Source organism: Patiria miniata, unplaced genomic scaffold (genome assembly GCF_015706575.1).
Source record: "Patiria miniata isolate m_02_andy unplaced genomic scaffold, ASM1570657v1 HiC_scaffold_17, whole genome shotgun sequence".
NCBI lineage: Eukaryota > Metazoa > Echinodermata > Asteroidea > Valvatida > Asterinidae > Patiria > Patiria miniata.
This window is the reverse complement of record NW_024037055.1, coordinates 9,061,543-9,074,549: the sequence shown is the minus strand read 5'-3', so window position 1 is coordinate 9,074,549 and position 13,007 is coordinate 9,061,543. Positions and strand designations below refer to the sequence as shown.

Sequence of the window (13,007 nt, the reverse complement as noted above, 5' to 3'; positions counted from 1 at the left end):
GGTCATTGGTGTATGTGTTGAACATGTTTGTGCACAGACATAGACTTGTGAAAGGCCATATAATTCGTTGTCGTCACCATCCTGGGCCAATTTCATGGAGCAGCTAAGCACAAACATTTGCTTACAATGAAAAGTCTTCCTTGGCAAAACCAGGATTACCAACCAAATGTCCATGTGATGTATATCGCTTATGATTGGTATTCCAGCAGCTGTTGTTTGCTTAGCTTGAAAATCACATGGAGTTTTGGCTGGTAACCTCCATCTTACCATCTAGTAAACCAGACTTTAAGGTGCTTAGCAAATGTTTGTGCTTAACAGCTCCATGAAATTAGCCCCCTGATCTGTTTACCATGCAGCATCACCAAGAACTTCCATTTCTGGGTTCTGGTTCCTATAGGGTCTGTAAGGGCCAGGTCTTAGACATATCCAAGATCTTACAGAAGAGTTTACAGTGGTTGATGGTGTCATAAGCTGCTGTCAGGTCCACGAATACTGAACCGATGATCTCAACTGCCTCAATGGTTTGAGAAATTGGTTGTTTGTTGACCTCCCAGGACGGGCGCCAGCCAATCGGAGTCAACTTTACAAAATCGTGACGTCATTTCATTCCCAAATCAGTACTAAATGGTTTGATTGGTCAATTCGAATGCAGTGTTTTGTAATACAACAACAGACGGGCGCATGGGTGAATGGGTGAATTACCGAAGACCCGATATTGAAAGCGCCCGCCAACCTGCTCTGGGATAGAATGTTGATCCATGTTGGATTCGAGTCTGTTCAGGATGAGGCGCTGAAAAAATTTAAGTGTACCACATAGAAGGGATATGGGGCAAAAAGTCTCAGCTGGTGATGGATCCTTTCCTGGTTTGAGGAGGGCTATCACTCTGGTCTTTCTACACATCTTTGGTGTTTTCCAAGTGTATACTTTCCAATTCTCACGCATTCGGCGTCTGTCAAACGCCTCAAAATCAGGTTAAACGCCGCACTTCTTGTTTAAGAAGGTATATTCTTTGTTAAAATAAAAAAAAACATTTACAGCATGCATCAGTGCAGTGTCCTGCCTCTACCACTGTTACTGTTTGGGCTGTCGGGAAAACCTCTCTCCAAATAAGCAATTCAGGTTTTTTGTTATTCAATTTTCGGAATTCAATTTTTGGTTCACCTTGATGATTGGTAATTTATGTCACCACTCCCAGGACCGCCATCATACACCCGCCCTGGCACTGGTGGAGAATCATCAACCATGACCCCATCAGATGTCTTTGAGGTACAAAGGTCAGCAGCATTACAGGCTGTCACGGTCAAGAAGTAGGTCAGACCTGCCACTAGGTTCAGATTTTCAGCAAGAACACCTGTAAGCCAAATAGATATACATCGATTTCTTTATGTACTTTAAATATTCTTTCTTGACCGTCAAACCTGAACTTCAACGTAAAATTTAAGGATACAAAACTGTAATAATAAAATCATGGTTAAATGCTCTATTTAATTGATAATAAATGTAAATGACAGACAAAAAAGCTGAAAGACCCGCGTGAAAAAAACTTAAATAAGTCAGTGGTTTGTTAAAATTCGTATTCGAAACTTACCGGTATCCATGCCCACTTGCTGCTCAGGAACGACATCGCTACACCCTTGACATGTACCAGCTCTCCAAGAATAACCAACGATGGCGCTGTGAGGGTCATTAAAACCTTCCCATGATGCGCCGATCATTCTGCGATCCTCCTGGAAGTCTCGGTCTCTGTGATTGGCTTGAGCAAGCGCTGGGTTTCCATCAAGGACTTGGCCGGCCAATGGCGGGCTTGCATCAACTGCGAAAGCTCCGTAACTCTTCATAGATATTAGACCAACTCTGTTGATGGCCTAAAAATGTAGAACGACATAATGAAGAATTTTGTCACACATTAAACGTAATAGGGTCTGATATTTCGATCCTTGCAGTATCTGTATCAAAGGCAACAGGACATGCGAACAATGACAAATAAGAAGCGATGCAATTGTCTAACGCAGTGTTCTTTGTCATATATCACAGACATAAATCAATTTTTTTTTTGTTTCATTTACGGGAGGTCTTATACCGAGTCTGTAAACACAAACCCACCTTTACAGAAATGAAATACGCGTGACCTTCTTGTAGAAGTAAAGGTCTGGAAAGGTCACTGACTCCGTTCTCTGTACTCTCCCTAGTAAATTGCATGATGTCTGCATGTCCCGGATGTGAACCCACGGCCCACTCATAATACGATACACCACTCTCCTTGTCAGAGAATATATTCTCCCAACTGAAAGAAGAGCAGCAAACAACACAAATGAGTCAAATGATCACAACTGTTAGTATTATATTATGGAGTTTAGACGCACCCTGTCGTGGTCGTGTTCGATAGGAGGGATGTCCACAAGACGTGGTTCAGTTTTCATATTATGATTGGTCTATTTCATGCCACTCTAATGCAATTTTTTTTCTCGACAACACAAATCCTGCATTATCAATAGTTCCATTCCTTGCTCTGAAGAAGTGATCACTATTGGGCCATCTACAAAGAATAAAACTGTATTTGATTCAGTTGCTTCTGTAAATTAAAAATACAAAAGCAACACCACTCTATATATACATATTTCACTTGTTTAACTCACATGAGGCAAACTGGCCGAATATAAACCAGAACGGTACTCAGCTATGTAGCTAGAAGACACACACACACGCAACCCTGAATGTTCAAAGGACCTGCCCCTTTCGCTTTTTGTTCCCTTTTGTTTGTACTCTGACAATCTCTCGACAACTCCCATAGGGTTTGTACACGAAATTCTCGAGGACTAGTGGCAGCTTCGGTCCCATTGTTATCGCATAAACCAAATTGTCCCAAGTCCTCAGTGGTATAGGATAACCTGTACACATCCCACACAGCCATGTACCTACTGTGAACATTCCTTGCTGTGTAGTTCAACAACTACCGAAGAAAAACATCATTTAACTCGCACTGAGAAAACTCTTTCAAACCAAACGTTCCTCTTCATTTAGCGATAGATGAACCTAACCCGATAATGTCTCTAAACCTGTTCCAGAAAGGAAGAAGCTAGTGTGAACGTGCATACGTGTGGAAGCCCACAAAATGTTCACACTTTCTGTATCCCGTGAAATTCTTTGTTCACAGTTTCACAAAGAGAATGCATACATGAATCTTTCCATTGTATTAAGAAATATGATAGAGATATGACGAATTATGAACATAAGTCTAGTCTCTTGTCCACTACCTTGCGGAGATGGACGTTGTAGACCGGATGAAGATGCCTCCAATGTCCAACGTATAATCAGCACTGACGACAGGAGGTGATGTATCGATGATGATTGAATCTGACATTGCTTGTGATGACAGACCGACAAAGTCAGTCGCTGGTTGTTAAGGAAATTACAACTTTTAAAAGCAGTCGGTCAAATCAACTTGTATACGATAATGGTCAAGAAATAATTTGATTCAACTTTCCACACATACAAATCACCATATCCGATCAAACGAACTTGATTTACACCGCGTATGAAAGTTATTTTTAAAAGACTGAGACCGCACAATATTGACCACCTAAATCTTCCAAGGCATATAAAATCGAAATAGTACCTGTTTGGAACTAAACGAACCATAGAGTAAAATTGACTACCCGGCTAACATTTGACTATCGTCTCAATCCGGAGTACCACGTGAGTTGGAAACATCGTCTTTTACTTCTTGGGACTAGAACCAGTACGGTACGGCAAATTGTATTGCAGCGGCTATCAGGCGACGTGTGCTGTTGAAGTTTGGTTTTCGTTTTAATATCTTTAATTAGTTTATGGTGTCATTTAAAAAAAAAACAATTTTGTACTACAAATTTCGTTTTAAATCTCATGATTTCTTACCTTTCACTGTAGCGTAGTACTTGTGTCCATTCTGTAATCTCAGATCGTGTATTATAACACTGTTGGTGATTCCAACACGCGTGAATGCTTTCACGTCACTTTTTCCCGGCATTGAACCTGCAACACACAAAATTGAAGGGAACAAAATAAATAATGGCCATTCGTAATTTCTGACTATTGAACCAAATTTGGTCCATTGAAAGAAGTATTGGCAAATCCACTCAACACTATAATGTAAAAATAGGCCATACACATCCCCAAAACAAATAGAGTAGAGCCATTCTAGAACTATGGGCCGTACAGAACATAACAGTTCCTACCGATGGCATATTCATAGTACTTGATCCCTGAGTGGTGTGGTGCCATGCCGTGTTCCTCAATGTCAGTAAATGACTCCCAATGAAGAACTAATTCAGAGCTAGAACTCTGTCAAAAAGAAGGGGAGAAAAAAGGAGATTATGCAAAGGTAAAGGCAAACTTGCTCAACACCAAGAAAGCAGTACCTCCTCTGAAATGTGGAATTTTTCCGTAAATTTGGTGTGATGCTCAAAACCAAGTTCAACAGTCCCAATTCAATAGTTGCGTTCACAGTTGCGTGGAATGAATTTGTGCAAACAAATATTTATATTACTTGATAGGCTTGATGCCTGTTCCATCCAATCCACACAGAGCCAGGGGTCGGTGGGGTCGTATCTATGACAACACCATCACTACAGGTGGACACAGCAGGCAGAGGTTCATTCCACAACTCATGCTCCAATGTCACTTCATCAGCATGGATGCAAATTCGATAACGCTTTCCATGAGCCAGGACCAAATCAGGAACGTTGACAAACTCTTTATCTACAAGATAAATCAAATTTTTGTCATTCCCATGCCATCATATGGGTCCATCCATCACACCGACTGGCCTGTTGAAAAGGCCATCGTGGCCTTGGGTTTTGAATCCAAGCGGCGGTCTCGTTGTCGTATATTGTTGTCTGATGTAGAGCGTTTCATTTTCCCAATGAGCAGGGGAAATAGTTATTCTTGTACAGCTTATCGGGACCTTGTGTGGAAAGCGCTTTGTAAGCACGTTTTTTTTTAATTATTATTTCACAATGGTCACCCTTGGTTCCTTAAATTCATTTTGAATCTTTCTTACCTGTTTCCCCACAGCCCTTCATCATCGGGTGATCGCAGGGGTACTGCAGACCATTGTCCAAGTTTCCTAATGCATTGGATCCGATGTCTTCAATGACTGCCCAGATATAGGCTCTGTGACGTAGAGTAGGCCAGACTGCTGATAATGAGGACGTAGATGAGATGTAGTTCTTGTCTGGTTCCGGCCACAGGGCATTCTGCTCAATGTTTACTTCATCTGTATTACAAAGGTTGATACAGATTATCGTGGTTTTTAGTAGTCTTCGGACTTTCGACTGTATCACAGACAATAAACGGCAAAACAAACGAAACTAACATAATGAGAGTGATACACGATGTGTTTTTCTAAAAGGCCTAAGCGTGCACATTTTAATAAACTGATAAAGCACTTAAAAACTTGATTATGTAACTGCAGTGCATACTGACAAAACTAGGACTTTAAATGCAGTAATTAACTTTTATTAATTGATCAAATGACTTTAATTGTACATTATGATTTCAAATTCGAAAATGTGAAAATATTTTTCCTGTTTTCACATTTCTTTTTACTAACAAGCAGAAATATTACTCTTGGTGCAATTTTATAGAAAATATTAAACTGCCGCGGCTATACAAAAACACAAACAAAACAAAAAACCCAAATAAAGTTAGTAACCCTTTAATGAACAGGCCTATACTAAAGTGTGTTCATTCGCTTTCTATTTTTTTCTTTTTGGTGAAAAAACATTAATGAATGCCTGAAGCTGCTTTTTCTTGCCTCAATAGGGAAATTGTGGGGGGCATGAGTGGGTAGTTAATACATTTTTGGTACAGCCCAACTGCAGTGGAACGTTTCAAAATTACGAGAAGGCACACAACAAAAATATCTGTCATTTCAGTATATTAGAACCTGGTTCAAAGAAACTTACGATCTGCATCTATGACAAGATGAGGGACAACCTGCTTCACATCATCACAGTCAACAATCTCCTTGCTGGCAATGGAGGACAGACCAGCGTTATTGTAGCCCCTCACTGATAATCGCAAACACGAATCAAGGTCCAACGACCCATTGTAGGAAGCTGTGAAGCGGGCCTTTAGAGAAAAAAATCGTATGACTAGGGATCATGTACAGTTAATGTTGAGAGGTGTCTAAGCGCATTTCTCAATATCGGGGAGAAGTGTCTAAATGTATTTCTCAATACCGTGGGCAATCTGCTTATACTGTGTTAACCTGATTATTTTTTTTACGATTATTGCTCAGAGGTGTTTTTTTTTTTGGGGGGGGGGGGTTACATTCAGCAACCTTATACCAAAATTGTCAGTTGCCCTATGACTTGTTTACTTGACATGAAAAAAACCTCAAAGAAAGATTGATCGTACATAAATACTATTGAGATCTATATCATTTCCTGAGTACACGTGCACGCGTGCACCCTGGAACTTCTCTAACGCAGATCACATTCGTCAACATTTCACTATCGTGGATGATATACAGTTTAAGGTGGTATTCTATTTTACTATATCCAGCGCTCCTTTCTGCTTCAAAAACAGCACAAAATACGTACCGCATCCCCAGTAACCATCAGATTCTGGATTCGTGTCCACTGGCTCAGTAAGGCTCCATCACTACCGTCCTCAGCAATGCTCCATTCATAGAAATCCATCAGTTCTTGTGGTTCGTCACGACGGACGTAATCATGCGCAAAGGGCTGAAAGACCACACGGAGCTCTGTCCCGCCTTGCGTAGTCTCAGTGCTGTTGACTGTGATCTGACCGACCTCAGGTGGTTGGGATAATACCCAGAATCCATCAGTGACGATCGGTCGGAAGCAAACATTACTATGGCAGAACTGCACCTACCATACAAAATACGTAGGACCTTTTCAAACATGTATTCTCATAAAAATATACATTCCACTTGTTTATTCAATATTATGTTTCACGTTAAATAATTTCATAATGCTATGATATTTTTCTTACCTTTGTTCTGTAGTGATTTCCACCATGGAACCCCATACCAGCCCCGACATGTTGATATGCCATGCCAAGATTTTGATCATCAAGCACAGGTATCCACTTTTTTGTAGTGTTGTCATCATCTGAAGTAAACAAAATTTGCATCAATCATAATATCAATGAGGCCTACTGTAATATTTTTTTAAACAGATCCAAACTTAATTCAAAACATTTAAGCGGCTTGTTTGGTTTCTTGCACGTCCAAAGAGAAAAACATCAAAATGCTTACCTCTACCATCTTTTTTTAAAACTAATCCTGTACATTTAGAAAAAAAAAATAAACAGGTTCTATTTCTCAGAGTGAATAACAGGGTTTTAAAATTTAAACGAAGAACAACCAAGAAGAACTACAACGTCGGTATGAACAAATATTTACAAAAAGCAAATGAGATGTGGCAAAATTTTGTTCACAAAATCATTTTGTACTCGCCCATTCTTACTTTATGCATTGAAATCCAACACTTCAAAATTAGACTAAAAAAACTTCAATTGCAAAAAGCAAGTTTAATATAAATATACAATAGCTTTAGTCCATGCGTTCTATCGACAAAAAATATTTCGGTAACTCCATTATGTAAACGGAAGTTTTAAATTAGTTCAACACCTATTTTTCCCCGCTTTGATGTGTTAAATTCCAATTGTCGTAGGCCCAGGTGTTAGTCCTTACGTGCATTATTCACTTGACATGTGTTGTACGCTCGGTTATTAACTCCAGGACCATGTAGGCTGCATGGCAGTGCCTGCTAAATTTGTTACAGTTTACAGGTATTACTGCATAGTAATTTTGACATAATTTGCATCACTTTTATTCCATAAAATGATGAGATTTTATTTTTATTATGATTGTAGAATGGTGTGATGATATGACGAAAGCACTGTGACGAAATGCACGAGGGTTTGGGTAGCCCACTTTTGCACCGATGGCATGCGAAGTGTGACCAAGTGCAGTGCACGTAGGGGTAATGTAATGTAAGTGTAATGTGTGAGAGTGTGCAAGTCGTGGTCAGCCCTCGGCAAGAGTTGAGGAAACTGTGTTTTTTTTTTCCCTTAGTTGTTCGACACAAGGGTAACATAGCCATACATGTAGTTTGTGACTTCAGTTGGAGTCTGTACATGGGTACGTATATGTACTTTAATTTTCAGTTATGTCTTAATTAATTTTATATAAACCTTGTCTTAATTTGCAAAACGAAACTAATTAGTCCCTGCCCAATTTTTACAAGCCACCAGCTGTCAGCCAGTGCATAGTAAAGTGAATGAAGACAGATTAGAGAAAGAGCTGTCATGTCTTCACTTCATTGGGCCCTTCTTTGAACCTGCGTGCCTTCCCACCCAAGCCCAGGTTGACGGTCGCCCCGCCTCCAGACCCGACTCCCGCTAGAAAAAAAGCCTTCCCCACCCCATGAACCCCCCCCCTCTAAGTTAACAATTGCGGTTACCTATGTATATTTCAATCTCCCGTTCAACAGTCCAGACGACATTAGTCACAAACGGTACAAGCATCTCTGGGATTATCCAACGAGCTGAGATGTCTGAAGTAGACGACTGGTATGTGATGTCATCCTCACAGGGTTTGTCAGCAACAGATGAGTGATGAGATAATCCTGACGGCACAGACACTGCAAGAAGGAGGCAAGGAAATGGAAATGAAGAGCGAGACTGAGGAACGGATATAATGGTCAGAATAGTAACTCGTCTAAACATAGAGTTGAGAGAGATCTAGAGGGTGGTCACAAAACTTAGATTGCTGAGGTAGAAGAGCTCATGAGCAATGGGTAAGTGTTAAGATAACCCTGACACTGCAAGCGACCTGAGATGTCAGAGGTGGAAGAAAAAGTGACGTCATCCTTGCAGAATTGACATGCATCAGACGAGTGATGAAAGAATCCCGCTGAAACGGAAACTGCAAGAAGGAAGAAAGGAACTGTGAATGAAGAAAAAGTAGAGAGATCTAGAGAGATGGTCCAACGAGCTGAGAATCTGAGGAAGAGGACTGGTAAATGGCGATGTCATCCTGACAGGGTTGATGCGCAACGGATGGGTAATGAGATAATCCTGATGGCGCAGACACTGCAAGAAGGAGGCAAGAAACTGTGAATGAAGAGAGAGAAAGGAGAGATCTAAAGGGATGATCGAATGAGCTCAGATGTCCGAAATAGGGGACTGGTAGGTGATGTCATCCTGACAGGGTTAATGAGCATCGGCTGATTGATGGGATAGTCCTGATGGCACATGCACTGCAAGAAGGAGGCAACAAACTGTGAATGAAGAGAGAGTAGTGAAAGATCTCTAGGGATGAACTAATTAGCTGATTTGTCTGAGGTAGAGGACTGGTAGGATTGAGGTTATCATGAAAGGGTTGATGAACATCAGATGATTGATGGCATAATCCTGATGGCACAAAAAACTGCAAAGAGGAGATAATGAATTGTGAATGAGGAAAGAGTAGGGAGATCTAGACAGATGGTCCAACAAGCTGAGATGACTGAGAAATAGGCCTGGTAGGTGGTGATGTCATCCTACAGTGTTGATGAGCAAGATATGAGCCAGTGGATACATCTGATGGCATGGACATCGAATCAAGCCAAAAATATTGAATAAGGAAACTTTGAATAAAGAGAGTATAGAGAGGGGGATCTAGAGGAGTGGCCCAAGCAGCTGAGGTGCCTGAGGTAAAGGACTAGTATGTGATGTCATCCTGACAGGGTTGATAACCAACATATGAGTGATGGAAGAATCCTGATGGCACATGCACTGCAAGAAGGAAACAAGAAATTGTCAGTGAAGAAATGGTAGAGAAATCTCAGAACAGTGGTCCATAGAACTGAGATGTCTGGGGGTATAGAACTGGTAGGTAATCACAACTGAAATCATGCTACTAGATCAGCAACGGCTGAGTGTTGGAAGAATCTTAATAGTACATACCATGCAAGAAGGATGCAAAAAACAATAATTGAAGAGAAGGGGAGAAGAAGAGGCAGATCTAATTAAAGTGGCAGTCTTCTGAGATAAGCTTTATCGTCTTAGCAATTGTGCGTAGTAATTATGTATAAAGATGTATAAGATAAGAATGAAGCAGATAAGAAAGTAAAAAGAAAGGAAGTGAACACCTTACTTTCATCTTGATCACAGCCCAGTCCATCTTTGATCACAGCTCCCTCCAATGCCACACCCTCCTGAATGACTTTGACGCCGTCTGAAGTAACGTTGACGCTACCGGCTTCAGAGTTGGCACGGATGGTCACGTAATAAGTCTGTTGATAAAAATGAAAACAGACGGTTTCAGCCCGAATGAAAAAGGTCTACAGAAACCACCAAGATGATGTCAGGAGATCTTAGTAATCATAAGATGGAGTTTGCGTCGGGGTGATGTAAATTTAATTCACTTTTCGACAGTTTCAAAGCAACAGAAGAGTTCCGGGGAACCTCTTCAATAAATTGAACTGATGTTATTACCCCGAGCAAAGTAAGATCTAGTCCATGCAATCGATAGGAGGTTGCACTGCCGATATTGATGAAACCACCGCTGACGTCAGTAGGGCCTCCTCCTGATCCAACGGCAATCTCATAGTTGATATCAAGATGAGGATGCTCAAAACCAAACCAACGGGCTGAGATGCTGGTGGTGTTCATCTGAACGTCAATATCGTTGGCTACCTGTTTTGAGACACGGTTAAGCATGGTGATCATCCTCGTGATATCTTTTAAGTCTTAATACAACTGTTTACATTGATGTCTTCATGTAAAAGTCTGATATAAAAAAATTGCACGTTTGGAAAGAAAATCATATAATTGACCATTTGAAACAATTTACGACAAACGAAGGGACTAAAACCCGTAGATTTGATATCAGCATACATTACCCCAAAGTCCACATCGGATTCCTCCTTAGGGGGTGCAACATCAAATACAACACCCACGGATGGCAACTGCACCATGTGTCTATACACCGATGAGGTCCCAGCTGTGGTTAACCCAGCGCCATTCTGTGCTTGAACTGTTACGTAATACTCATGATTGCCGTGGAGATGCCAGTTGATATCGTCCAATGAGAATGCAGCACAGTATGATCGTGACAAACACGGCCCAATTCGGTAATCTTTCTCTGTCTCGAAGGTAAGAGTTTCCGTGCCACCCGGGGTACTCCCTGTATTTATGCAGATAAATATTTAACTTTCAAAAATTATAACAATTGTCCATCTCGGGATTGTAATTTTAATCCAAAACATGTTGGGACAATACATTCCTGAAAATGAGTGGAACAATTAAACATTTGATTCAATACTGTAATCATATTAAATTTGGCCAGGCAATGACCGTGATCGATGATGTTATATTTTAGGTTAAAAAAGGGTTGAATACGTGTATAGGAAGACATTTTTGATCTTTTTGTTTTAAATTGACAGCGACCAGTGCTATCAAATACCACAAAAGTACGACTATATTTTCTTCAATTGAAAACTAGGTGATTTATTTAATCTAATTGCTATGAATATTTAATGTCACTTGAGAATATATAACTTGGTTAAATCGCTTAGCCCTCATATATGGTAGCTTGTTATGTGAGTGAAATGATTATTGCTCAGTGTACCATCTACTCAGTGAAAGAAATCAAGTAAATATTCTCAATGATATCTCATTCTTGTTTGCGCATGAAGCAACTATCTCCCCATTCTGCAACCAAGTACCAAGTAATCCTTCACATGGATAGAGAAACACCCAACAAATACGGGCGGGGCTTTTCTGGACCAATAATCCACCCTATCTAGGTTTGATTGACTCACCGATGGCAACTTGGAATCTCAGGCTGGTATCCTCATCATCAATGAAGCCACTCTCTCCCCATTCAGCAATCAAGTACTCATCCTCCGCATGGACCGAGACACGCACAACAAATATGGGTGGCGTGGTGTCCACTACAATTGGTCCAACTTTCTGCGATATCGGAAGCAAGAACTAAATATTGGTATCAAGTCTTCCAGATTTGAGTTGTTTTGTACAAGTCCAAACTCAAGTCAGCATGACTTGCAAGTGAGCATCTAATGAATTCTTCTTTTAACCTTTGGTTAATCTAAGATGAACTCGTTAGCTCTAGTATTATTCATCACTTACCTTGAACGTAGACAACTGAGCCTTGTTGACTGCCCTCAAAACCAGATAGAACACAGATCCATGACTGATATGGGGATGGTACATCATAAAGTGATCTTGACCTGATGTTGACCTGAAGGTCACGAGGTCAGTGGTCAGACTTGATGGGTCAGTGCTAAGACCGATCTCGTAGTCATAAATGGAGCTCTCTGCATCCTCTCCAGTCCAGGAGATGGTAACCTGAAATTGGAAACACGACGAAACTATAAAATAAATTCTGCTTCATTACTAATGACTATACAAGTTTAATCACATTTGCCAACGGACGTTGCAAATACAGTGGTGATAATGTGAAAAGTAACAGTTGAGGGCGCCATTTCAATTGACCACCTGCAATCCTTGGTGCTTTCCTTTTCAGATAAATATCGATGTGTTCGTTCACCTCATTTGACAATTGGTTGAGCAGTCAATCACATCATGTGTTCTCAGCTTTGTGACCATCATGCTTGTGACATGGGACCTTGGACTTAAATTTTCCAATCTTCACCTTAAGGTGTACTAATGTGTACCTGCTAAATTAACTCTACAGCTTAAAAAAGACTTCAGGATAATTAATGGGCACAGCTTCAAACTCAAAATCATGAGATCTGACCACATGACAGGTCCAAAACAAATTAATAATATGACCAATCGTACATGTTTGTCGGTCGGGAGGAAGAATGTCTGCTGAACGGCTGAGATCCAGAGGCAGTCCAGGTCTTCTTGGGGTATTTGTGTAGTGTCATTGGTGGCAGACATCTCAGGATAAACAGACAAATCATCTACCAGAGCTGCCTTGGAACTGTTGGTAAATTACATCAATCGGCTAACACATATGAGT

General features: G+C 40.6%; 1 protein-coding gene across 1 annotated transcript in view; it reads right to left on the bottom strand.

Annotated features, from left to right (window-relative positions):
* The window catches only part of LOC119724015, a 66,014-nt gene that overhangs the window by 17,476 nt on the left and 35,531 nt on the right, over nucleotides 1-13,007 (bottom strand). Inside the window, exons 17-34 of the mRNA XM_038194936.1 lie at nucleotides 12,824-12,968; nucleotides 12,145-12,367; nucleotides 11,821-11,967; nucleotides 10,900-11,183; nucleotides 10,493-10,693; nucleotides 10,152-10,290; nucleotides 8,476-8,655; nucleotides 7,001-7,119; nucleotides 6,586-6,876; nucleotides 5,947-6,112; nucleotides 5,040-5,255; nucleotides 4,527-4,738; nucleotides 4,216-4,321; nucleotides 3,896-4,012; nucleotides 3,256-3,394; nucleotides 2,105-2,285; nucleotides 1,590-1,866; nucleotides 1,163-1,352 (exon numbers count right to left, since the gene is read on the bottom strand). Coding sequence (XP_038050864.1) covers nucleotides 1,163-1,352; nucleotides 1,590-1,866; nucleotides 2,105-2,285; nucleotides 3,256-3,394; nucleotides 3,896-4,012; nucleotides 4,216-4,321; nucleotides 4,527-4,738; nucleotides 5,040-5,255; nucleotides 5,947-6,112; nucleotides 6,586-6,876; nucleotides 7,001-7,119; nucleotides 8,476-8,655; nucleotides 10,152-10,290; nucleotides 10,493-10,693; nucleotides 10,900-11,183; nucleotides 11,821-11,967; nucleotides 12,145-12,367; nucleotides 12,824-12,968 — 3,333 coding nt within the window. The remainder of the gene's footprint in view (nucleotides 1-1,162; nucleotides 1,353-1,589; nucleotides 1,867-2,104; nucleotides 2,286-3,255; nucleotides 3,395-3,895; nucleotides 4,013-4,215; nucleotides 4,322-4,526; nucleotides 4,739-5,039; nucleotides 5,256-5,946; nucleotides 6,113-6,585; nucleotides 6,877-7,000; nucleotides 7,120-8,475; nucleotides 8,656-10,151; nucleotides 10,291-10,492; nucleotides 10,694-10,899; nucleotides 11,184-11,820; nucleotides 11,968-12,144; nucleotides 12,368-12,823; nucleotides 12,969-13,007) is intronic.